General features: G+C 42.3%; 1 protein-coding gene across 1 annotated transcript; it reads left to right on the forward strand.

Annotated features, from left to right (window-relative positions):
- The first annotated feature begins 11,856 nt into the window (after nt 1-11,856).
- On the forward strand, nt 11,857-22,241 carry HMGN5 (high mobility group nucleosome binding domain 5). Its single transcript, XM_074277092.1, has 6 exons — nt 11,857-12,102; nt 13,975-14,004; nt 16,456-16,485; nt 16,758-16,811; nt 19,460-19,585; nt 21,570-22,241. The coding sequence occupies exons 1-6, from the start codon at nt 12,088-12,090 to the stop codon at nt 21,615-21,617; spliced, it is 303 nt and encodes a 100-aa protein (XP_074133193.1). The 5' UTR covers nt 11,857-12,087; the 3' UTR covers nt 21,618-22,241.
- The last annotated feature ends 2,173 nt before the right edge of the window (nt 22,242-24,414 follow it).

Here is a 24,414-nt window from a genome sequence, read left to right on the forward strand (position 1 = left end):
CAAAACTAATGCAAACAAGATTAGAAGGGAAGTAACAAATTGGGAAAACATTTTTACAGTTAAAGGTTCTGATAAAGGCCTCATCTCCAAAATATACAGAGAATTGACTTTAATTTATAAGAAATCAAGCCATTCTCCAATTGATAAGTGGTCAAAGGATATGAACAGACAATTTTCAGATGATGAAATTAAAACTATTTCCACTCATATGAAAGAGTGTTCCAAATCACTATTGATCAGAGAAATGCAAATTAAGACAACTCTGAGATATCATTACACACCTGTCAGATTGGCTAAGATGACAGGAACAAATAACGATGAATGTTGGAGGGGCTGTGGGAAAACTGGGACACTGATGCATTGTTGGTGGAGTTGTGAAAGAATCCAACCATTCTGGAGAGCAATCTGGAATTATGCCCAAAAAGTTATCAAAATGTGCATATCCTTTGACCCAGCAGTGCTACTACTGGGCTTATATCCCAAGGAAATACTAAAGAAGGGAAAGGGACCTGTAGGTGCCAAAATGTTTGTGGCAGCCCTTTTCATAGTGGCTAGAAACTGGAAGTTGAATGGATGTCCATCAATTGGAGAATGGTTGGGTAAATTATGGTATATGAATGTTATGGAATATTATTGTTCTGTAAGAAATGACCAGCAGGAGGAATACAGAGAGGCTTGGAGAGACTTACATCAACTGATGCTGAGTGAAACGAGCAGAACTAGGGGATCATTATACACTTCAACAATGATACTGTATGAGGATGCATTCTGATGGAAGTGGATATCTTCAACATAGAGAAGAGCTAATCCAATTCCAATTGATCAATGATGGACAGAATCAGCAACATCCAGAAAAGCAACACTGGGAAATGAGTGTAAACTGAGAGCATTGTTTTTTTGTTTTGTTTTGTTTTGTTTCTCTTCCCAGATTATTTTTACCTTGTGAATACAATCCTTCCTTTGCAACAACAACAACAACAACAAAATTCGGTTCTGCACATATATATTGTACTTAAGATATACTATAACATATTTAATATGTGGGAATGCCCGCCATCCAGGAGAGGGGGTGGAAGGAAGAAGGGGAAAAACTCGGAACAGAAGGGAGTACAAGGGATAATATTGTAAAAAAAAAAAAATTACCCATGCATATGTACTGCCAAAGAAAATGTTATAATTATAAAAATTAATAATAAAAAAAAAGACTGAAGCTCAGAGATGTCACAGAGGTGAGACCTACTTGAGGTAAAGAGTCACACTAGATCACCTTTCTGAAATCTTTTCTGGGTGTGGGCTCATAGGATTCCACCTCTTCACTACAAATAAGGCCACCTATCCAGGCAACCTTATAGGTTTTGTATAAGAATATCTCAGGGCTTCTTCATCCAGAAAATGGCCTCTACTAGATGGTCCTGAAGGGTCCTCCTTAACACTATATTGAAGATTCGGTTATCTGGTGAGATTTTGTCCATGAGACAATAACAATGGGATGCAAATGCAAAACATTAAATGCAGTAAGCATTTATTAACCAGAGAGCATTATACTAAGGACCAGAGGAAGTATGAGTTGTACATAATCATTATGATAGCTAACATTTATGTAGCATTTTTAAAATTTGCAAAACTCTTTACAAAGATTTTCTTAATTCATACTCTGGGAAGTATTTGCTGTTACCAACCCTTTTACAGATGAGGAAACTGAGATTGAGAGTGGTTCAAGGACTTGTTCAGAATTATACAGCTACTGTCTGAGGCCAAATTCGAACATGAGTCTTCCTGACTCCAGGTACAGTGTTCTAGCCATTAAGTCACCTAAATAAGAACTAATTTGGCCCTCATGGCGCTTACATTCTAGTAGGGGGACTTGACATATACACAGAGAAGTATCCTATAATACTTTAAGAATCTGTGGCTTTATAGACACAAGCATTGCTTCCCCAGATACAAATTACTCCTCTGGCATTGCCATTGGCTTTGCCATCAGATTGGCATTGGCCTTGGCGGTCAAGCTTTATGAGTTCCTGTATCTGAAAAAAATTGCCAGTTTGAGGTCAGCCTGGACTTTTACTAGGCTGGTCTTTGCAACAGACACCTAAGCCACTGTTGGGAGGAGGTGAATAAGACCATTAGCATCCAGGGGGCCCCGTGTTGAACTCAGACCCAGGCCTGGCCACCAAGCAACGGCCCCTAGGGACCAGCACATCCCACCCTAATGCCTTGCCTCACTCCACCAGCCACAGAGATGAAGGAACAGACACAGACCTGGCCTCGTTCTTTCACCAATACCCCTTGGAGATAGTGAGCTTCTCTCCTCATATTCTACTCACTATATTGCTTTGTAGCTTCTTTTATTTCTCTCCCTATCCTCATAATAATTGATCAGCTTCCATTTAAGAGAAAACGGTTCCCAGCTCCCTCTCTCATCCCTATAGTCCCATCAACCTGACCCCTTTCATGTCCTATATACTCACGTCTTCCCATGTGCCCTCTGGAGTTCCGGCTTCAAAGCAAACAAACACCTCTTTCATCTAGGACTTCTTTCTCTAACACTCTATCCATCCGTTAATCCATGATCTGGCTCCCTGCAGATAACGCTCTATCTCCAGCTACTCTCTCTACCACTGGCTGTACTTTGTCTCACGCCCCCATCACACTGGTCTGAAAAGGAAAGTCACAGCACCCCTTGCTCCCCATTATCATGTCTATATTTTCACTTAGAAACATTTTCCACAAGGATATAGTTTTCCTGTGGCATGCCAATTACGCCAGTTAACTTCAGCATACCAGTCCCCAGGGCATTTTCCTTCTTCCCCCAAGTAGTGGGGTACCATGTTCCTCTCCTCTCCAACTCATGCCCTTAAGCCAGGAGACTTTTAACAATCCCAGTGGCAATTCCCTAATGTCCCATTTCCTCAACCTCCCTGAGTTGATGACCTACTCCCCCATTTCCCTTCAACCACACATAGGAACTGATGGGCACACACTTGATTTTATCATTACCTATTAATGTTCTCCTTCTCTATTTAGAAATTCTTCATTCTCTTACCGACCATAATTTCTTATCCTTTCCACTTTCCCCCAGACTTTCCTTCTTCTAAACCTCTTCTTCCCCTTGACTGAGATCTCCAATCCCAGTGCTCAGTAATTTCCCAGACCCTTACCTCTGTTTGATTGCACTTTCCTCCTTAATATTCACCTCAACCCAATGGCTAGCCATTTTAATTCTATACAATCTTCTCTCAAATCCCTTGCCCCCTTCTGTTGCCACAATTCACCTCTTGCCGAATTTCAGTCCTGGATTATCTCCACCATTCACTTCCTCAAACTCACAGTTGAACAAAGTCAGTCTCTACTGTGCTGGCTAGATGTTGTTGTCCCGTCGTTTGTCATGTCCGACTCCCCGTGACCCATTTGGGGTTTTCTCAGCAAACATGCTGGAGCGCTTTGCCGTTTTCTTCTCTGGCTCATTTTATGGGTGAGGAAACTGAGGCAAGCAGGGTGAAGTGACTCGCCCAAGGTCACACAGCTAATAAGTGCCTCAGTCTGAGCTGGAACTCATGTCTTTGACTCCAGACTCTATTCACCACATCACCTAACTGCTCACTAGATATAAACAATTTCTGTTCCTAACTTGACTGGGCCTTCACTTTAACAAAACTATCCTTTCATTCTTCTGTAACAAATTTTCTATCTCACTTCTTTCAGAAACTATTCCAAACTCTCTTATGTCATAAATCCCCCAGCACCTCCATTTTTCTCTCTCATGAAGATCTTTTCTTCTCACTTTACTTAAAAAAAAACCACAAGGCCATTCAACATGTACTCCCCTTCCCTCATTCTCTTCATGTCAAATCCCCTTATTGTTATCTGCAATTGTCTCCCCACTTCTTAGTCTCCTTCAAGGACTCAATACATCCTAACTAAGGAATATTCTCCAAGGTTCCATCCTGAGCTGGTTTCCTTAAACCCTCAATATCAAAGGCTCTTAGCTTTTTTATTGTTTGTCAGTCATTCAGTCATGTCTGATTCTTCACAATCCCATGGACCATAACACATCAGGCCCTTCTATCTTCCATTACCTCTTGAAGTCTGTCCCAGCTCATATTCATTGGTTTTGTGACACTATCATCTCCCTACCACCTCTTCTCCTTTTGCTTTCAGTCTTTCCCAAAATCAGGATCTCTTCCATTGAGTCCCATCTTCTCATGTGGCCAAAGTATTTAAGCTTCAGCTTCAGTATTCAGTATTCAGTACAGCTTCCAGTGAATAGTTTGAATTATTTTCTTTAAGGATTTATTGATATGATCTCCTTGCAGTTCAAGGAACTCTTAATGTCTTCTCCAGCACCATAATTTGAAAGGATCAATTCTGTAATACTCAGGTTCCTCTCTCTCTTTCTCACAGCCATCCATTGCTACTGGAAAAACCATAGCTTTGAGTATATGGATCCTTGTTGGCAAGGTGATGTCTCTGCTTTTTAGCATGTTGTCCAGATTTGCTATGGATTTCCTTCCAAAGAAGCAAGCATCTTCATTTTATGGCTGCAGTCATTGTCTGCAGTGATTCTTGAGCCCAAGAATATAAAATCTGACACTGCTTCCATTTCTTTTCCTTCTATTTGCCAGGAAGTGATAGGACCAGTTGCCAAGATCTACATTTTTTAATGTTAAGTTTCAAGCCAGCTTGTACACTCACCTCTTTCACCCTTATCTAAAAGCTTCTTAATTCTTTACTTTCTGCCATCAGAGTAGAATCATCTACATATATGAGATGGTTGATATTTCTCCAAGCAACATGAATTCCAGATTTTGAATCATCCATTCTGGCATTTCACAAGATATACTTTGCGTATAAGTTAAATAAATAAGGGTGGCGATATATAATCTTGTCATACTAATTTTCCAATCTTGAACAAATCAATTGCTTCGTGTATGGGTTCTGACTCTTAGCTATCTTTTGTCATAAGAAAAAATATTCTAAATCATTGTTGATTACTGTTGTTGGGCACTCATTTTTCAGTCATATCTGACTCTTTGTGACCCATTTGGAGTTTTCTTGACAAAGATACTGGAGTAGTTTGCCATTTCCTTCTCCAGTTCATTTTATTTTTAATAGTATTTTATTTTTCCCAATTACATGTCAAAACAATTTTTAGCATTCATTTTTACAAGATTTTGTGTTCCAAAATTGTTCCGCTCTCCTCCCCTCTTCCTAAAATGCTAGGTAATTTGATTAACACATGTTAGCATGTAAAACATTTCCATATTAGTCACAGTTGTAAAAGAAACAGATCAAAAGGAAAAAAACACAAAAATGAACAAAGTGAAAAAGCATGTTTCAGTCTGCATTCAGAGTCCTTCTTCTTCTTCTTCTTCTTCTTCTTCTTCTTCTTTTTCTTCTTCTTCTTCTTCTTCTTCTTCTTCTTCTTCTTCTTCTTCTTCTTCTTCTTCTTCTTCTTCTTCTTCTTCTTCTTCTTCTGCTGCTGCTGCTGCTGCTGCTGCTGCTGCTGCTGCAGCAACTGGTGTTAAGTGACTTGCCCAGGGTCACACGGCTAGGAAATGTTAAATGTCTGAGGCCAGATTTGAAGTCAGGCCCTCCTGACTTCAGGGCTGGTGCTCTATCCACTGTGAAGTCCATCAGTTCTTTCTCTAGATGTGGATAGGGTTTTCCTTTGTGAGTTCTTTGTATTTGTCTTAAATCATCGTGTGGCAGGGAAGAGCTGAGTCATCCATAGTTGATCATCACACGATGTTGTTGATACTATGTACAATATTTTCCTGATTCTGCTCATTCCTACTTTGCATTAGTTCATACAAATCATTCCAGGTTTTGTTGAAATCTACCTGTCCATCATTTCTTATTGCACAACGGTATGCCCATTACATTCATATACCACAGCTTGTTCAGTCATTCTCCAGTTGATGGGCATCCCCTCAATTTCCAATATTCTACCACTACAAAAACTTCTGCACATGTCAGGACTTTTTCTTTTTTGTGATCTCTTTGGAATACAAATCTAATTGTGGTATTGCTAGATAAAAGGGTATGCACAGGTTTGGTTGCCTTTTGGGCATAGCTACAAATTGCTCTCCAAAATAGTTGGATCAATTTACAATCCCACCATCAGTGTCCCAATTTTCCCACATCCTTCCCAACGTTTATCATTTTTCTTTTTTATCATATTAGCCAATCTGGTGCATGTGAGGAGGTACTTCAGACCTATTTTAATTTGCATTTATCTAATCACAAGTGATTTAGAGCACTTCTTCAAATACCTATAAATAGCTTTGATTTCTTTATCTGAAACCTGCCTGTCTATATCCTTTGATCATTGCTCAACTGGGGAATGACTTGTATTCTTATAAATTTGACTCTTTTTTATGTATTTGAAAAACAAAGTATTAGAGACATTTGTTATAAGGGTGGTTTCCCAGCTTTCCTCTTTTAATCTGGGTTGCACAATGGCTTTGTTGGCGCAAAAGCTTTTTATTTTAATGCAATCAAAATTATCTGTTTTATATTTCATAATGCTTTCTATCTCTTGTTTGGTCATGAACCCGTAGCTCATTTAATTTCTCCTTTAAGAATTGGATGCTTTACCACTTAGTGCATATATATTTAGTATTGATATTACTTCATTTACTATGGAAGCTTTTAGCAAGATTTCATTTCCTTCCTTATCTCTTTTAATTAGATTTATTTTTGCTTTGCTTTGTCTGAGACCAAGATTGCTATCCCTGCTTTTTTTTTTTTAATTTCAGCTGAAGCATAATAGATTCTGTTCTAGCTGTTTACCTTTATTCTGTGTGTGTCTCTCTGCTTCAAATGTGTTTTTTGTAAACAACATATTGTAAGATTCTGGTTTTTGATCCGCTCACTATCCACTTCCTTCTTATGGGAGAATTCATCCCATTCACATTCACAGTAACTACATAATGTAAATGAAGACAACTCAGAAAGATCACAGGATTCATCATACAAAAAGGACAATATTGTGCTCAAATTGTTCAGGTTGAAACCCTCATTCTATGATAATGGAAAACCACAAAGTGGGGACTATGGGTAGGCATAGGAATAACTCTAGAAGGCTGTTCTTCACCAGTGTTTTCAGGGAATGGTCTTTAGGGTGGGATCATGTCGTTTGTTGGGATGTCTGTGCTATGTCATTGAGAAAGAATTGTATCATATTTAACATGTATTGGACTCCCTGTCGTCTAGGGGTGGGGGGAAGGAGGGCAGAATTTGAAAGAGAAGGTTTTGCAAGGGATAATGTTGAAAAAAAATGACACATGCATTTTAAAGAATTATATCCCTGTATATTACATTTCACTGGAGTCTACTTTTATGAGACTTGATGTACAAAAAAGAATACCTACTTGCCATGAAAAATGGGGAAGAAAAGGGGGAAATCTGCTATTGATGGTAACAATTCACATCTCTATAGCATTTTGGGGGTTTACAGAAAACTTTCTTCACTAAAAACCTTATAAGGTGGTTGGTCCAAATATTGTTATTGCCATTTTACAAATGAGGACTCTTGAAGTCAGTAGAGCTAAGAAGAGAAGCTAGTAGGCGGCATCCTTGAATCTGAACTCAGGTCTTCTGCCTTGTAATTCTGCACTCCTGCCACTGTACCATGCACTGGCTCTCAAGTATTAGTGAATGGATGGATAAATAGATAGATGGATGGGTGACTAGATGGATGGATGAACAAATGAACAAGATGTTTCAAGGCTCCTCCTACTCTTTACCCATTTTAGCCAATTCCAACTCTGAGCCCAGTGTTTGCCCAGATATTCTCTACTCCTTCTACTTAAAAAAATAAATCCCCATACTGAATTACACATATCTTGGTTCAAGCAACATGGTCTTCATCAAATGGGAGAAAAGACAAAAGAGGGGTACTGAATACTGGTTTCAATACCTATACACAGATTTATCTCTTGGAATTTGTCTGTGTGTGTATGTGTGTATGTGTGTGTGTGTGTGTGTGTGTGTGTGTGTGTGTGTGTGTGTGTGTGTGTGTGTTTAATGAAATAGAAGCTCTCAATTTAAAATTCAGAGCAGTAAAGTCCAAGATCCTTGGGAGGTGGGGAAGGGAGAAGCTGATAGGAAGTAGGAGGCAAGAGAATTGGTTTGGGTTGCAGTAAGAAGGTTTTATCCTAATCAGTTATATCTCATAAGGTCGATAGGATACACAGGAAATCACCGGGCTGAAGAAGAACCGTCACGTACCCTGGGGGCTTGATTAGGCCCTATTTGAGTTGGATGGGATGATAATGAATATAGCATGAAGTCTGCTATTCTGTAGTGATCATGGGCATTTCTCTGAACTGATAAGAAATCCTGTTTCTGAATCACTGGAGTGAAGCTGGAAGTCTTTTCAACACAATTAGCTTTTCCAATAGCTGATGCAAAACATGTAGGATGATGGACTATGGGCACCTATGTCTCTCCTGAATGTCAGCTCCACAATTCCAACCGCCTACTGGGCATCTCCATGGAAGTGTCCCATAGGCATCTCCAGTTCAACATACTGCAACGAAAAACAGAATTCTAGCCTTCCAATCACTTCTCCCTCCTTACTTCCTTACTTCTCTTGAGGTTACCACCATTTTGATAGCCACCTAGTTCTGCCACTTGAGAGTCCTCCCCCTCACTCACTCCCAGAGCCAAACTGTGGATGATTGGTGGTTGATTTTACCTCTTCATCATCTTTTAGGCCTGTCCCTTCGCTCTACTCACATCACAATCAACCTGATCCTCATCATCTCTCACCTGTACTATTGCAATAGCTTCCTTATTGTTCTCCATGAATTTAGTCTGTCCACTCTCCAATCAGTCTTTCATGTAGCTGCCAAATAGATATTTCTAAAATGTAGGTCTAGTAATGTCACTCTCCAGTCGTTTGTTTAATTTTTTGTTCAGTTTGTATTAATAAACTTTGTTATTCTATCACTCTTATCTACAAATACACACACACACACACACACACACACACACACACACACACACACATACATCCTGTCTCCCCTGTCCAGTGAAATGAATGAATGAATAGCAAAAAAAAGAAAAAAGAAAGTGGACAAAATAAAACAGTATGTTGACTGAGTCAAACAATATATGCAATATTCTGTACCCATAGTCAGTCAATAAGCAACCGTTAAGTTCTTACTCTATGCCAGACACTGTGTTAAGCATAGAGTATATAAAAAAAGCAAATACATGATTCTTAACCTCAAGGAGCTCATATTCTAATGGAGTAGCAACATACAAATAACTATGTACCTACAAGATAGAAACAGTATCAACAGGAAGTCATCTCAGAGGAAAGGGATTAAGCAAATACATGATTCTTAACTTCAAGGAGCCCACATTCTAATGGATTGGCAATATACAAATAACTATGTACCTACAAGAAAGAAACAGTATCAACAGAAAGTACTCTCAGAAGAAAGGGATTAAACATGGTGATAATAGGAAAAAGCTTCTTCAAGCAGAAGAAACTGCCTCCCACCTCAAAGAAAAGAGGAAAAGAGAAAACAAAGAGGTATATTTTCTTGGGTTTTTTTTTCTGGAATCAACTTGAAAGTTTTCATGATTACACAACATTCCATTTTGGTTTGCTGTTCTTTCAATTCATATTGTTGTAGTCAATGTATATGCTGTTTGCTGTTTCACTCTGCATCAGCAAACACAAGTCCTCTTGTACTTCTCTGAATTCTTCATATTCATCATCAGCTAGTTGTTTCATGAGTCAGTTATGAACAATTAATCCATTGAGAAATGGCTCTTTGATCTCCCCATTTTAAAGATGAGGAAGTCGAGGCCTGAGGCTTTATGAAGAACTAAGTGGCAGAACCAGAATTTGAACTCAGGTCCTTTTGACTACATAATGCTTTCTGATAATCAAAGATCCTACATCTAGAGCTGCAAGGCACTTCATCAGGCATTTAATCTGACATTTAACAGATGAGACCCAGAGAAGTTAAGGAGGAAGATGCTGTTATTATTCTCATTATACAGATGAAGAAACTGAGGCAGACAGAGATCAAGTAACTTATCTAGAGTGACACAGCTAGTAAATGTCTAAAGCCAGATTTTCATTCAGGTTTTCCTTACTTGAAGTTCAGCATCCTATGTGCTCTGTCATCTAGCTACCTCTATATTTCCTAATTCTCCTTCCATTTCCATCCCTATATTGTCTCAGGAAGCAGATTCAGAAGACAGCTGAGCCCCAAGCAAAGCAGATTGGATTTACAGGAGAAGTTTGATTCTTCCGCAGCCAAGAAAGTTAGGGCTGGCTCCCCGAAACCTCCTAAAGGAGAGCTAATGGGCTGTTCGAAGCGGGCTTCGGAAAGCTCCCATACTACGGTCTATCCTGAAATCATTCCAATGTAAGGATTGTCTTGAATCTCTCTGGAGAATTATAGAGGGGGGATGGGACCTGAGAAACTAGTAAATAGAATGTAGGCTCTTTGAAGGCAAGATCTGTTTCATTTTCTTCTCTGGGAGCAGTCAATACCTGATTGAACACAAATGCCTGTTAGCTTAGTTCAAACCCTTTCCTTTTACAAATGAAGAGAGAGCCGGAGATTGACAGCAATATCTTAGCCCCAAGTCCCACAACTAGTTAGGTACAACATAGACTCATGGCACGTCAAAGAACACGGAAGAGAGAAAATCATCGTTGGAAGAGATTTTAGGACAAAGACTGTCAAAGCTGAATACGGGACCTGAAAAGAGAATGTCTAAGAGACATAGGACCTTGGAAGGTGGAATGGTAGAAACTGCTAGAAACTCAATGTCCCAGTGGGAAGGGTCCTTTGAAATTAGGATTGGAGAGCTGAAAGGGACCCTCAAGTGGAGAATACCAGGACTGGAAGGGAATTTAGAACATAGGATGATCTAGCTGGAAAGGATGTGAGAAGAATGTCAGAGCTCAATGGGACCTAAGCTGAAAGTATCACAGTTGGAAAGCAACAGAAAACAAAGGATTTGGGGCCTAGAAGGCATCAGAAGAAAGAACACCAAGGATTAGAACACAGAACGCTAGAGCTAGCTAGAAGGTTCCTGAGCTCGGAGAATGTCATGGCCGGAGGGGCCTGAGAAAAAGCTGAAAATGGAGACTGGCAGGGCCGGCAGGTGTCTGAGAACGGACTCCCGGGCAGGGTGGGCTCAGGGAGCTAGAACGTCAGGGCAGGGGGGGGGGGGGGGCTCCGAGGGGAGGGAGGCGGGCATCACCACAGACACGGTGCGCTTTCCACGGCCAGGGCCCGAGCACGGGGAAGGCCACGGCCCACGGGGCAGAAGACGCTGGCTCGTGGCAAAGCCGGTGCGGCCCAAGGTCAGGGACGCACACAGGGACGCGAGTGGATCCCAGCCGCAGCCCCTCGAGCTGCCCACTCCGGGGCTTGGCGCGGCGGGAACGGGGGCCCTCCCTCGGGAGTGAGACCCGTAAAGCGCACGGCGGCTTCCCCAGGTAGCCCTCCTCGCTCGCAGGCGAGAGACCCCCCCCCCCGCCCCCTTCCCCGAAGCGGCCATGTTCGGGGACTCCCATCCCGCCTGAGGGGAAGTCGAGGCTGAGCGGCGAAAGGGAAGGGGCGAGGCCCCGCGCGCGCGTTCCCCGCGCCGTGCACCTGGCGGGCGCCGCCACCTTGGGCCGGAGGCCGGGGCGGGCGGGGGAGCGGCCTCGGGGCAGCAGTCCATCCCTCTCCCACTCCCTCCCGCCAAGCGTATCCCTCCAGCACTTTACGCCGACTCAGTCCCCAGGCTCGGAGCGAGTGGCCGGCGCGCCCCGCGTAGGAGAGCAGCCCGCACGTATCCGGGCCCCGCCCCCCGGCCGGCCTACTTCCAGCATTGGCCGGCCCGCTTGTCATTCCCACAGTGGCTCCCATTCATGCGGTTCGGTTGCGTCTTGGTGTATTTGAGTGTTTGCAATAAAAAGGGCTTTTAATTTTTGGAGGTGCGGGTCCAGCTGCAATTAGTTGACTGGAAAGTCTGCGCCCTGCAAGCAGCCAGCCGCGGCCAGCGTGAGCTCCTCGTCTCTCCCTCGCGATCGCGAGCCGCTCAGCCCGAGGCGCAACTATGCCCAAAAGAAAGGTAAGTGCCGAGGAAGAGCGGGAAGGGTCAGGAGGCACCCGGCCGGCCCTTCGATCCGGGGCGGCCGGCGAGCTCCGAGGCTTCGGAGGCTGTCGGGGAGCCTTAGTGCATGTGCCCACCCGGAGGAGGCAGAGGGAGGGAAGGCAAAGAGAGGTCGGGACTGGGCTTCGAGGCTCGGGCTGGGGCTGGAAGCGGGCTCGGGGGGCGCCCGCGGGGGAGCCTCGCCTTGCACTTCGGACGGCTTGCCGCGCCGGGCTCCGGGCAGCAGGAGCGGGGGCTCCGCGCTGGCTTCCTTACAGCCGTAGCGCCGCTGCCTCCTCCCCTGCGCACCCCCATTGGCGAGCCGGGGCTCCCGGCAGCCGCCCTGCCGGGCACCGGCCCCCTCCCTCTGCTTGGCGCTTTCCTTGGGCAGCCAGCCGGGTCCTCCCGAAGGGAGATTTGGAGAGCGATCGCTGCGTCTTTCTCTAGTATTTGCCTTTGTTCTCCCTTTTTTTTTTTTTTTTTTTTTTTCCCCTCCCTCCTCCACTTCTGGTCGTGCCAGATGGCTGTGCAGTGGTAATTCTGGGCCATTAGGCGGCGCAGATTTTGCAACTGTCCTTGAACGGGGAGAGATTCACAGCCATAATTAGGAACTTCGGAGGGAGCCGAGCCATCTCCGAGTCTCCCGGGAAGTTCAGGTGCTCTCACAGACCCCCCGAAAGGAAGCGAGGGCCCGGGGCTCGGGGCTGCACCGGGAAAAAGCCATTGCGCGGGTCCGGGGGAGCCCGTTCCGCCAGATCACTCAGTTTCTTGCCCACTCGCCCTCCTAAACTCTTGCAAAGGTAATTCCTCGGCTCGAAGCCGAGAGAAGAGCGGAGAGGCGTGCCCGGCCGCCATCTGGGTGCCTCGGGAACGAGGGCACAGAATAGCGTGCAATCGCCCCCTCCCCGAACTCTTTTGCCCCTTGGACCGCAGCCTAGATCCCTCGGGCTTCCCGAAGCCCTCGGGGTGTAGACAGGGCTTGAGTGGGGGGGCGTGCCGTGGGCCCAGCCCCAGCTGCCTGCAGTGGAATCCCCCGGGGTTCACATCCCGGGGATGGGAGCATCCCAGAGCCGAAACTGACAGCAACCTGGTTGTCGCAGGTAATCCGGCGGGAAGTTTTTAAATTGCCCGACGTCTGGCTTGGTGACGCACTGACGTTGGAACCGAGGGTCTTTTTTTTCCCGAGGCTTTGTGGGACGCGTAGTTTTTTTTTTTTTTTTGGCGGAGGACTCGGAGGTTAAGGTAGGGCTTGGGCGGAGGACCCCTCAGGCGCCGTTGCAGGTGCACCTTGGGGAGGGGGAAGGGAGGGGCTTCCCGCCGAGAAAGCGCACAGCGCTAGCCTTTCCTCCACCCACCGCCACTCCTCCCCCGGCCCGGGTTTTGGCTTAACCGTCCCGAACTTCAGGTAAGTGCGTGAGGGGGAGAGCTGTGGCGGAAGAAACGTTTGAAGAAAAGTCTTCTTTTGACTGAGGAGCAAAGAGATGAGATTGCTGTGTCCAGAAAAAGTTGTAGAGCTGGGTCGGTAGTCATACTGCGTCCAGCACTGCTGCAGAGGAAGTCTAGTCCTGGGGCTGGACCCCAAGGACCAACCGTCAGGGCCCTTTTCTTAGCTTCCAGGGAAACTGGACAGAGAATATCTTCTGATGTGCTCTCTCTCTCTCTCTCTCTCTCTCTCTCTCTCTCTCTCTCTCTCTCTCTCTCTCTCTCTCTCTCTCTCTCTCTCTCTCTCTCTCTCTCTCTCTCTTCTCTCTGTGTCTCTCTCTCTGTCTCTGTCTCTGTCTCTCTATCTCTCTGTCTCTGTCTCTCTGTGTCTCTCTGTCTCTCTGTCTGTCTCTCTCTCTCTCTTTACAGGCAGCTGTTGAAGGGCAGGCAAAGGAGGAGGTGAGTTTGTTTTGTTTTGATACTTTAAGAAAAAGCTTGATTCATCCACACAAGTGAGTACAACAACAGACCTTTGTGAAGTGCATTAGGCATGGACAGCGGAGGAGATCTACAACTTATTAGCCCCGGGTCACAGGAGCCCCCACTCTAGGAGGGCAAGATGCTACCCACATAAGCGTGACACACAAATACACATGTTACCGTGCTGCATTCTCATCGGGTTGTCTAACGGTCCAGAATTGCCATTGTGCAATAACTTGGTATTCTGGGAAGAGGAGAGGAGAAAAAGGAAAAAAAAAATAGAGGTGGCAGAAACCAAAGTGAGATCTTAAGAGACAGATGGAAAGTGATGGGGACAAGGTAGATGAGTCATTCACAGGAGGGCACTTGTGTTGACAATTTGCAAGTGGAATAGATTGTATGGTAGCACCTGAGCTGGGCTTTAAAGAATGGGTAGGAATTCGACAGAGGAAGAGGAGGAAGGAGGACAGGGCAAGGATGTAGATGACTAGCAGAGATAAAGAGCCTGAGAGGTGTAGAAGTGTTTAGGAAGGCAGGGGAAGCCAGGTAGAAAATTGTCCAGTTTGGCTAAAGTGTCCATTATAAAGGAGGGAGGGATAAGCCATAAGGCTGGAAAGGTAGAGTTGAAAATAGAGTGTAGAGAGCCTTGGATTCTAGCCAGAGGTATTTAACCGGCTGTCGGCATAAGCGACTGACGTGGGCCAAATGTCCACCAATTGCTCTTAATGTAGCATAACTGATATATAGGAGCTGTCTGTCTGTTATCCTTCCAAAGGCCAGTAGCTACACAATATCGAGAAAACTTGAGAAAGTTCCTCCTGGAATGCTGGGTGGACTTCAGTGGTGAATTTCTGAGACTCCGGAGAGGAGCCACACAGCAAGGATGGAAAGGCATCTTTGCTGTATGAGGGAGAACCCATGTCTCCCAAATTAGAGAACTGTTACATTACCAGCCAAGTAACAGTGTAACGATGAGATTTCTCAGAAAAAAAAATACCTGGCATTAAAGCCTCCAAATTACATGGCACTCGGGAACTTCACTGAGCTGCTGTATTAAGATTTGAAAAGAACATGTTCTTTATGGCGAGGGGGGCTGTTTGTTACTAATAATGGTGCTAATTTAAACCGGCAATTATGAGGTAATTAGTATCATTTCCAGATTATTGAAGTGTCATGCCAAATTGAACTCATTTCTGGTACTGAATGGGGTAGACACAGTGGAGATTTCAGTAAAGCATTTGACAAAGTCTCTCATGCTATCCTTGCAAACGGGATCGTGATAACGTGGCTAGGAGACAGAATTAGGGAGATTCAGAATTGGACCCAAAGAGTATTTGTTAGTGAATTAGTGTCAGCTCAGAGGGAGGATTCAAGAAGTGTCCAAAAGGCTCCCACTTGGCCTCGGGTCAGTTAACATTTTAATCAGGGTCTTGAATAAAATCAAAAAGGCATGCCTGTCAATTTGGCAAATGACACAAAGCTTTAAGAATAGCTGACACATGGGATTCAAAAAAAAAAATCTCCACAGGCCAGAATTTGGGGCTCTTTGAATAGAGAGAAAGGTAAAATCTTACCCGAGTTGAAAAAAAAAATCCACTTTCTAAATAAATACAAGACAGGGAAGGCATGGCTCAACAGTATTTTGGTAGGAAAACTGTTTTAAGGAATTCCTAGATCTGAAGTGCAGCTTGAGTCACCAGTTATAGTTACCAGGAAATCTGAGGCCATTTTAGGCTGAATTAGCAGAACTGTAACAGTCTCACTGAACTCTGTCCTGGCAAGACCACATCTTAAGTATGGTGCTCACTCGTAGGTCCTGTGTTTTAAAAAGGATGCCGATAGTTTGGAGAGCAGCCGGAGGCTTGCTACTCGTGGTTAGTTAACAAGAAAATACCATATAAAAACTGATGAAAGGAACTGGGATTGATTAGCTTAGAGAAGGAAGTATCTTCAAATTTTTAAAGGGCTATCCGGGCTAATGAATCCACCTTGAGCCACCTCATTGGCCCCAAAGGATAGATGTAGGTGTAGTGGGAGAAGGTTGCAAAGAGGCAAATTTGACCTCCTCTGAAGAAAAACTAATAATTAGAGCTGGTCAAAACAGAATAGGCTGCTTTGGAAAAGGAACTCGTGTTCACTTGCAGCGACCAGCAGAATCCTAAATGTCCACTCGATGGAGGCATATCGTGGGGTGGAGATAGGAATCATACTAGTTGTTGTCAAGTATCGTCCAGGTCAGAGACTGCGTGATTCTCAGGCCACAGATGGTGGTGGGGAATCTCAATTGTAACCACCACCCCTGACCCCCTTCTCTCCCGAGGCAATCCATTTCTCTAGCAGCAAGCTCCAATTTGTCAGATTTCACATCAGTATGAATAACTCTCACTCAACATCGGCTTTCTTTTAATTGGAATACTTTTTGTTTTATAGCCGAAGAGACGGTCACCTAGATTATCTGCCGTAAGTATTGCCTGTTTTCTCTGGTGCTAACAGCCTCTTTTTGTGACATGCAGTTTTAAACAGACCAAATAAATGAGACTATCTTGTTTAGTGGTGGGCTTTCTGGGGAAATTATAAGAAAACAAAATCCTTCTATATTCCAGTTGGTGAAACATTTGGATTCCCTTGTTTATGAGTCATCCTTTTACAGTGACAGATTTGTTTCTACATTTCTCTGACCTCTGTTTTCTGTGTATGTATGTATATGTGTGTATATGTGTGTGCCTGTGCAGAAGCCTGTTCCTCCTAAATCTGAGCCCAAAACCAAAAAGGCAGCAGCCCCAAAGGTAAGCACTGAATTCTAAATCTCCAAAGAGAAAGATGCTTTTCTTTCAAAATACAGTATCACAAAAACATGGGCAGTTTGGCTTGCTTTTGTGAAAATGTACTTTCTTCTTCTACACCATGCTCAAATAGAAGCCCCTTGGACAAAAGCAGTTCCTTCCTCCATATTCCCTTTTATGTTCACCGTGATTTGGCACTTTAAAATAACGCGTTGACCTTTTCGAGAAGACAGATACAAATGGAAGCTGGAAAGGACCTATTAAGTGATCATGTTTGTGCCTTTGGCAGTGTACTGGGACACTGAGGCCATACCAAGGAGGAAAAAAGAAGGGAACGATCCAAAACACCAGTGGACATTCTACATGGGCACTAGGGTGATGTGGCTAATTCCAGTGTAGAAATAGCTACAGCGTCAGGCTGGATTCTTGCCTTCCTCACAAGGATACATTGAGAATCAGTAGAGCCATACCTAGAAAGCACTCTGAAGTCCTTGTTTAAAAGCTGTTGTTTTTAATTTCTAAGAGGGAAATGTGGCTGAGCTATCTGGCACATTAGTCTACTTCCCAGGAACAAGTTTGGGAACCCAGTACTCCACTGGTTGAGAAATATCTGTCACACGCAAAAATATCACTGTCACCATTTTACCAATTGAGTTAAAGTCTCACAATAAAGGATACCGAGTTCTCAGGTACCGACTATACCAGATCAAAACACCAGGTGGTTTGATCGGTTCTTTGAAACAACCGGTTAATTAAATGGAAGAAAAAAATCAAACCAACTGGTTGTTTGAGATTGTATAGACAGAAACATCTGGTTGTTTGAAAATTTTCCTTTTGAACCAGTTGTTTTTGGCATCATGAAAAAATATCGCAGACTAGACTCAGAAGAGTAGAAGTTCTCTATTCTAAGCTCTTACATTTTGGATTATGAGGTTCGCTGGAAAAATATAGTTTCGGTCACCTTTTTGTTTTTGATAATGCTCATATGCCCAATGAGAGCTTTTCCACAACTTCAGCATTCCTTGGTATGTGTTCTAATTTCACCAAGGATAGCACAAAGCCTGATGTGGTCCTGCTCCCAAGGCTATTTATTTTTAATATTGCCCTACCTATGTTCCCCAAGCTCAAAAGAGCTCTGGGACTTTAGAGGCTCATAGTTCCTTTTTTCAGTTTTCTCTAAGTTTCCAAAGAGATTGAGAATTTGTGCAATTTTGCTGAAAATTGATCATTATTACATTCAATTACAATTCAATTCAACATATGTATTAAGTATCCACTATGTGTTAGGCATCAGAACAAGGAGATAAATAAGACAGAGTCCTCAAGGGGGAAATAAAGTGATACACAATAATAGCTGAACATGGTTTGTTACGGTTAAGTGTCCTAGACCAGGTAGCAAAAAAAGAATTTGGTAGCAATGTTCATAGAAAAGAGAGGTTGCTGTGGTTATGAGAGGGATGGAGATAGGAAGAGAATTTCAGGTGAAGGGAATAACCTGAGCAAAGGTATAGAGACAAGGTAAGTATGGGACATATTTAGATAAGAGTGAATAGCACAGATTGGCTGTAACATCTGTACTTGGGGGAAGTAGCAAGAAGTAAGGCTAGAAAGGCAGTTTGGGACCATACTGTGGCAAGCCTTTAATGCCATGCTACTGATTTGGACTTTATTCACTAAGCAGTGAGAACCAAATGAAGGCTTTTGAGCAAAAGAGTAACCTAATCACAGATATACTTTAGGAAAATTTAACTGGCAAGAGTGTGAAGAAAGGGAAAAATAATTAGGTTATTACTGTTAGGGTGTAGGCGAGAGGCAAGGAGAGCTTAAACTAACACGGTAGCAGGGAAAGGGGAAGAAAGTGTTAAGTACAAGAGGGATTTGGAGGTAGAATTTATAGGACTTGGTCAACTGGCTAAATATTGGGAATGGAGAAGTAGAATAAAGGGAAGAGTCAAAGATGATGCTCGATATTCAGGAAAATGTTATGCTTTTAACAGAAACAGGGAAGTCAGAAGAAAGGAAGTTTGAGAGAGAAGTTGGGATACAGTCAATCTGGGACAGATTGAGTTTGAGGCAAAAATATCTGGGCAGGGGCAGCTAGGTGGCGCAGTGGATAGAGCACCAGCCTTGAATTCAGGAGGACCTGAGTTCAAATGTGGTCTCAGACACTTAACACTTCTTAGCTGTGTGACCCTGGGCAAGTCACTTAACCCCAGCCTCAGAAAAAAAAAAATCTGGGCAGGCAGTTCCCAATAGCTAGAAAGTATGACTGAGGATGATAACTCAGAGAGAGAGTACAGAAAGAAAAGACGAACATTTTGGGGTATGGCCAATGTGAGAATTTGCTTTTCTTGACTATGCCTATTTATTATAAGGGTTATAGTTTTTCTTTTTCAGTCATTGTTAAGTTGAAGACAGGGGAGGCGAATGGGAGGGAGATAAAATAAACAGTTGTTAAAAATAAGAAAATTAATTTGAAAGAAGGAATGAAAGAGGACCCAGAGGTGACCCTTAGATAATATCTATATTTTGAAAGCAAGAGAATAAAAAACAAAGAGCCAACAAAACACAATTGTTTCTGGTTAGAGTGTACCATTAACAGGGAGTTCAAATTATGTATTAAATATTTGTCCCTGTGTGTTACTGGACAGAAAATGAACGTAGCAAATGATAAAAAGGACATCAAAGGCAAGAAAGGGGTGGCCAAAGTCGAAACCAAGCAGGAGGAAGTGAAAGAAGAAAACCACTCTGAAAATGGAGAGTCCCAAACTAACGAGGTATCTTTTAATGTTATTTTAGAATAAATATAAATGTAACATAGAAAGCTCAGTGATGATTTACTTTTTTAAAAAATCATAAAATCTATAGGGGCAGCTAGGTGGCACAGTGGATAGAGCACCAGCCTTGAATTCAGAAGGACCCGAGTTCAAATGTGGTCTCAGACACTTCACACTTCCTAGCTGTGTGACCCTGGGCAAGTCACTTAACCCCAGCCTCAGTGAAAAAAAATCATAAAATCTGATTTGAAGGGATTTTGGAGAGCATCTCTTCTAACCTTGACTCCCAATCTACTATTCCACCACTCTGCTTACATCTTTTATAGTTTCATCTCAGAGGGTCAATATGAGTGTTGATTCTATTGTTTATTCTTATTGGGGGAGTCATTTGAGTTGAAAAATGGGAATTTAGATGGGGATGGGAAGAAAAAGCTGGAATTGCTGTAACCCAAAGCAAGTGACATATGGTATTTATTCTGCCACTGTGTGACCTCAGGCAAGTGACTTGCTCAATCTGAACTGTAGTTTCTTCATCTATAAATTAGGGCTGTTGGCCTGAATTATCACCATTTGTCACTCGAAACCTTAAGAAACCTCATATTGCACATTGAACAATAGCTACTGCTAATGTTTTTATTTTTTTTTTTCTGTTTGATTTGTTTTGTTTTGTTGGATTCTTCCAAATGTGCTTGTTAATTTTCTATGCATATCAATATATCGTTGAATACAGAAATTGTTCTTAAAGTATGCTGACTACTATTTTAATAAGATTGGAATTTGTAAATGACAGAATCCCACTTTTATTTCATGTGTATTTCCTTATCTTTGTAACTAAAAAGGGTCATGGAAATGAATTTTCTTGTTCTTTGTTTTTTTTAATCTAGACTTGTGATTTCTTTGGTGGGGGGAATTGCCTAGTGGGAAAACTCCCTCCATCAATTCTGACTGGTAGCTGCTCTATAACTTACAATCTTAAAGAGTTGAATAGCACGCCTGAGAGGCTAAGTGTATGTTACAGAGACAATTCTTGAAATCAGGTCTTCCTGATTCCTCTGTCTACCATATCATGTTTTTTTTTTGTGAATATTTTACAAAACATACACACACACACACACACACACACTCTCTCTCTCTCTCTCTCTCTCTCTCTCTCTCTCTCTCTCTCTCTCTCTCTCTCTCTCTCTCTCAGAGGATCAGTGATTTCATTTCTCTGGGTATTCCCTACATCAACACAGATTTTAAGCCCCAATGACTTAATATGGTAATAATTCACATTTGTATAGTGTTTTAAGATTTACAACTACAATCCTGTAAGGTAGATGCTATTATTATTATCCTCATTTTACAGATAAGTCAGCTAATCTTCTAAAAGGTTAAATGGCTTATCCTGATATCTCACAGCTAATAAGCAACTGAATTGAGATATAAATTCAGTGTTCCTGAGTTGTATGTAGTACAACTTTTTACTCAGAAGAGACCCTTGCTCTTTCAGATGATTATAAGAGTTTTAGGCCAGCCGGCTCATTCTGCTAAGGCCAACCTGGTGACTCTTTGCACTTTGGCCATTCTTTGTGTATTGTCACTGAGAGCCTAGTCGGAGCCTTTCCAACTTGGTAGGAGGTCCAAGAATTTATTTTCTAAGCCCAGGGTCTGAATCCTCCCTATGGTTTTATTGTCATTCAAATTCCACATTTTGTCTGGGGCTGGTGATTTATGCATGTGATCTTTCCTATAGGGCTGGGTTCTGCAAATCACCAAGCCAAACACACCTGGTAGTGAGATAAGAATGGTTATTCACAAATGTAAAAACCATTCTTATTCTTAGCTCTTAGTAAACAAAGTAGTTTGCTGACCCTGGCCCTGGAGAAATGAATCTTGTATCTTCCAACAGATGAGCTATGGATTGGATGGAAATATTTGGGGGAAATGGTATGAAACTTTCAAATAATAAATAAAATATTTTTCTTTGTCCCACTACAATTAGGTGCCAGCTGTGGAAGAAACCGAGGAGAAAGCAACCAAGTCTGAGTAATGCGTAACACTGCCCTATATTTCCATGAGTCTGGTATCATCTGTACCTCCATCCTGTATTGTTAACACAGAGGAATATTTTTATCAACTATTTTCTAAATGCAGGGTTTTTTTTTTTTTTAGCATGAAGTTAATTCTGGAACGTCTCCATCTTGGTCAGTTGGATATAATGTCACCAACAAGATATCACTGTCTCTGCATTTTGTGATTGTAATAGTTTGATCTATGGAAAGAATAAGTGGTGGTAGCTTCTGACTTTTGTCACTGTGTCCCTTCTTTGTGTAAGCTATCCTTTCCATCCTTTGGATTTTTCTTTGCCCCTAGTACGTGTTTGATTCAGTGAAATGGGGAAGTCCCAAATGGAAAGTTCTTGCATCAGCCAGTCCAGGGTGTCTGTGGGTTGATTTTATAAAGAAGGTGAGCTATTTTCATGAAATTCTAAGAGTTGGAAATATCTTTCCCAAATATAACTTTAATATTAGTTTTTGAAAGAAAGTAAGATGTAATCATGTTTTTAAACAAAATACAAATGTTTATTTCAAAAGGGCAGGTTGATTGTATGTGTAGCCACTATTAGAAATTTTGCTGGATTTATCTTAATAAAATAAAAAGACTCCTCAAAATATATTTGTGATTCATTCTATTCATTCCGAAAGTCGAAGTGGCAGAATATTACATCTCGTAGTGCTTTCCATCTGAATTCTAGGCAGATTGTGACCCATCCATATCTCTTTTCATATGTAACTTTTGTCCACATCTTACCCAGAAGAGGATCTGCCCAGTACACTAAACACTCTTTGTGTTTCACTAGTTCGTGGACATTATTGTAATAGTTGAATTGTCCAACAATGGCTCCTAAAATATAACTGTCCCACCTCCTTTTCCAATTATACATGGTCATAAGCGTCCATGAGGGTTTATCCTTAAAACAGATTTTTTAAAAGGCCATTTAAAGAAGTTATAGTTGGCTCATTTAGTTCATGTGGCATCCTTCTAAGATCTATCATTTTGTTTGGTGTGGGCCCTCTGTATCGTAATACTTGTTGTGACTCCCTTCTAATTTTTAATAGATGATCTTTGAGAATTATGGAAGCTGAAAAATTCATAGCCTGTGCGTGGCCAGCCTGCTGACAAGCCTCTCTAACCTCACGCTGGTTCCTATGTGACAAACATGTAATTCCTGGTCAGGTTCAGCAAGCAGGGCATGTAATCTGTTGGCATCACCTTACAGAAGCAGGGATCACCTCCAAGTCACCATATGAAATTCAAGTAGATCTTTAGCTTGCCCAGGAATTCTTCACTTTTTTGCATCCTCTGATATGGGAGAGATATCTCCTCTCTGAGTTCATGTGGTACTTCCAAGGCTATATTTACCACCACACAGGAATTATGGAAGTAGAAACCTAGGTTTTAGTATCAGGCTCAAGCATAAATTCGGTCCTAAGACAAAATATGAACCCCAATTAGGACTCTTACAAGCCCCTTATAGACAAAATTAAATCAGAGTGACAGAGAAAATAATTTTTTTTCATATTACGATATTGTCCATTTCTCTTAGGCCATAAAAGTTAAAGAGAAGATAGCTCCATAATGTCATACTTTCTTCAATATCACAAAAGTTGAACAAAATGAGAGTCATAACCTCCAGCATCACGCATCCCTTAAGGAAACAAACTTCATCAAACTCTACAGGGAAACTAAGTCAGGTTACAGATTAAACTACATGTGGAAGGTTCACAAATAGGTTGACTGAGGAGCTGGGGTTTACATGTTGTCAAGGAGTCAGGGACAGTTGAGATTCTTCCTCTGGCTTCTTATCCAAGGAATGTTTAAGGCTCCAAGAGAATTTCCACATCCTATGGGACAGCTTTTGGTCAGGTGATATTCAGACAGATTTTAAGTTACAAAATTTGCAGGAGTGATAGCTTTGAGTTCCAAATAATAAAGGGAAATCAAGTGTTCTTAACACTTAGATGGCCCTCCCGGAAAGTCAATCTGGTGAAGCCTAGGGACTGCCTAGAATTATACTTTTAAATGCATAAAAAACATAGTTTTACAAATGAACCCAAATATATTGAAGTATGGTTTTCAAAAAAAATTTGTTTAAGTCTCTATCTCCCAAGTTAAGAACCCCTGAGTTAGAGAATCAACAAAAGGTAAGGGAAGCCCAATTCTAAACAACATTAACCTTTTACTTCAAAGAAGCTTGCATTTGTACATCTTTTAGTGGTTACTGAGTTCAGGGTACTGTACAAAGAGAACAATTCTTGCCCTCAAGTGCTTTCCATTATACTAGGGGAATATGATAGGCATAAAAAATTAGTCAATTACAAATTAAATTGAGGAGGGAGGAGACAGGAAAAATTGGAGGTAATCTGAAAAGTTTTCAAGGAGGCAACACCATATAAACCTTGAAAGAAGGCCAGGGTTTGGAAAGGCTAAGATGTTCGAAGGAATTACGGGCTTGGGAGGACAGCTTGCACAAGGGAATGAAGGTGGGAAGTATGGAAATGGCCAGGAGCTCATTTTCAGCAAAATGCAGAGCTTCCTGAGGAATATAAAATAAAGCTGGAAGGCATACTGTGGCCCAAATGGAGTAGAGGACTGGAAGCACCAGCCAAAGGAGCTCAGGGGTTTTGTTTGCTTGTTTTTTAATCTTTTGGGCCATGGGGAACCACCAAAGAGTTTTAAGCAGGGGAATGATATGGTTGGATCTGTACTTTAGCCAGATCTCTTGGCAACTGTGTAAAAGAGATTGGAAGATTTGGGAAACGGGGAGACTTCTTAGTCCAAGCAAA

This window comes from Sminthopsis crassicaudata, chromosome X (genome assembly GCF_048593235.1).
Source record: "Sminthopsis crassicaudata isolate SCR6 chromosome X, ASM4859323v1, whole genome shotgun sequence".
Classification (NCBI taxonomy): domain Eukaryota; kingdom Metazoa; phylum Chordata; class Mammalia; order Dasyuromorphia; family Dasyuridae; genus Sminthopsis; species Sminthopsis crassicaudata.

Bases quoted from the DNA above. Each gene is read 5' to 3' on its own strand.
- HMGN5 (XM_074277092.1), top strand. The intron at 16,486-16,757 runs GTAAGTATTGCC...GTGCCTGTGCAG, and splicing joins GGTCACCTAGATTATCTGCC to AAGCCTGTTCCTCCTAAATC. The intron at 19,586-21,569 runs GTATCTTTTAAT...CACTACAATTAG, and splicing joins GAGAGTCCCAAACTAACGAG to GTGCCAGCTGTGGAAGAAAC.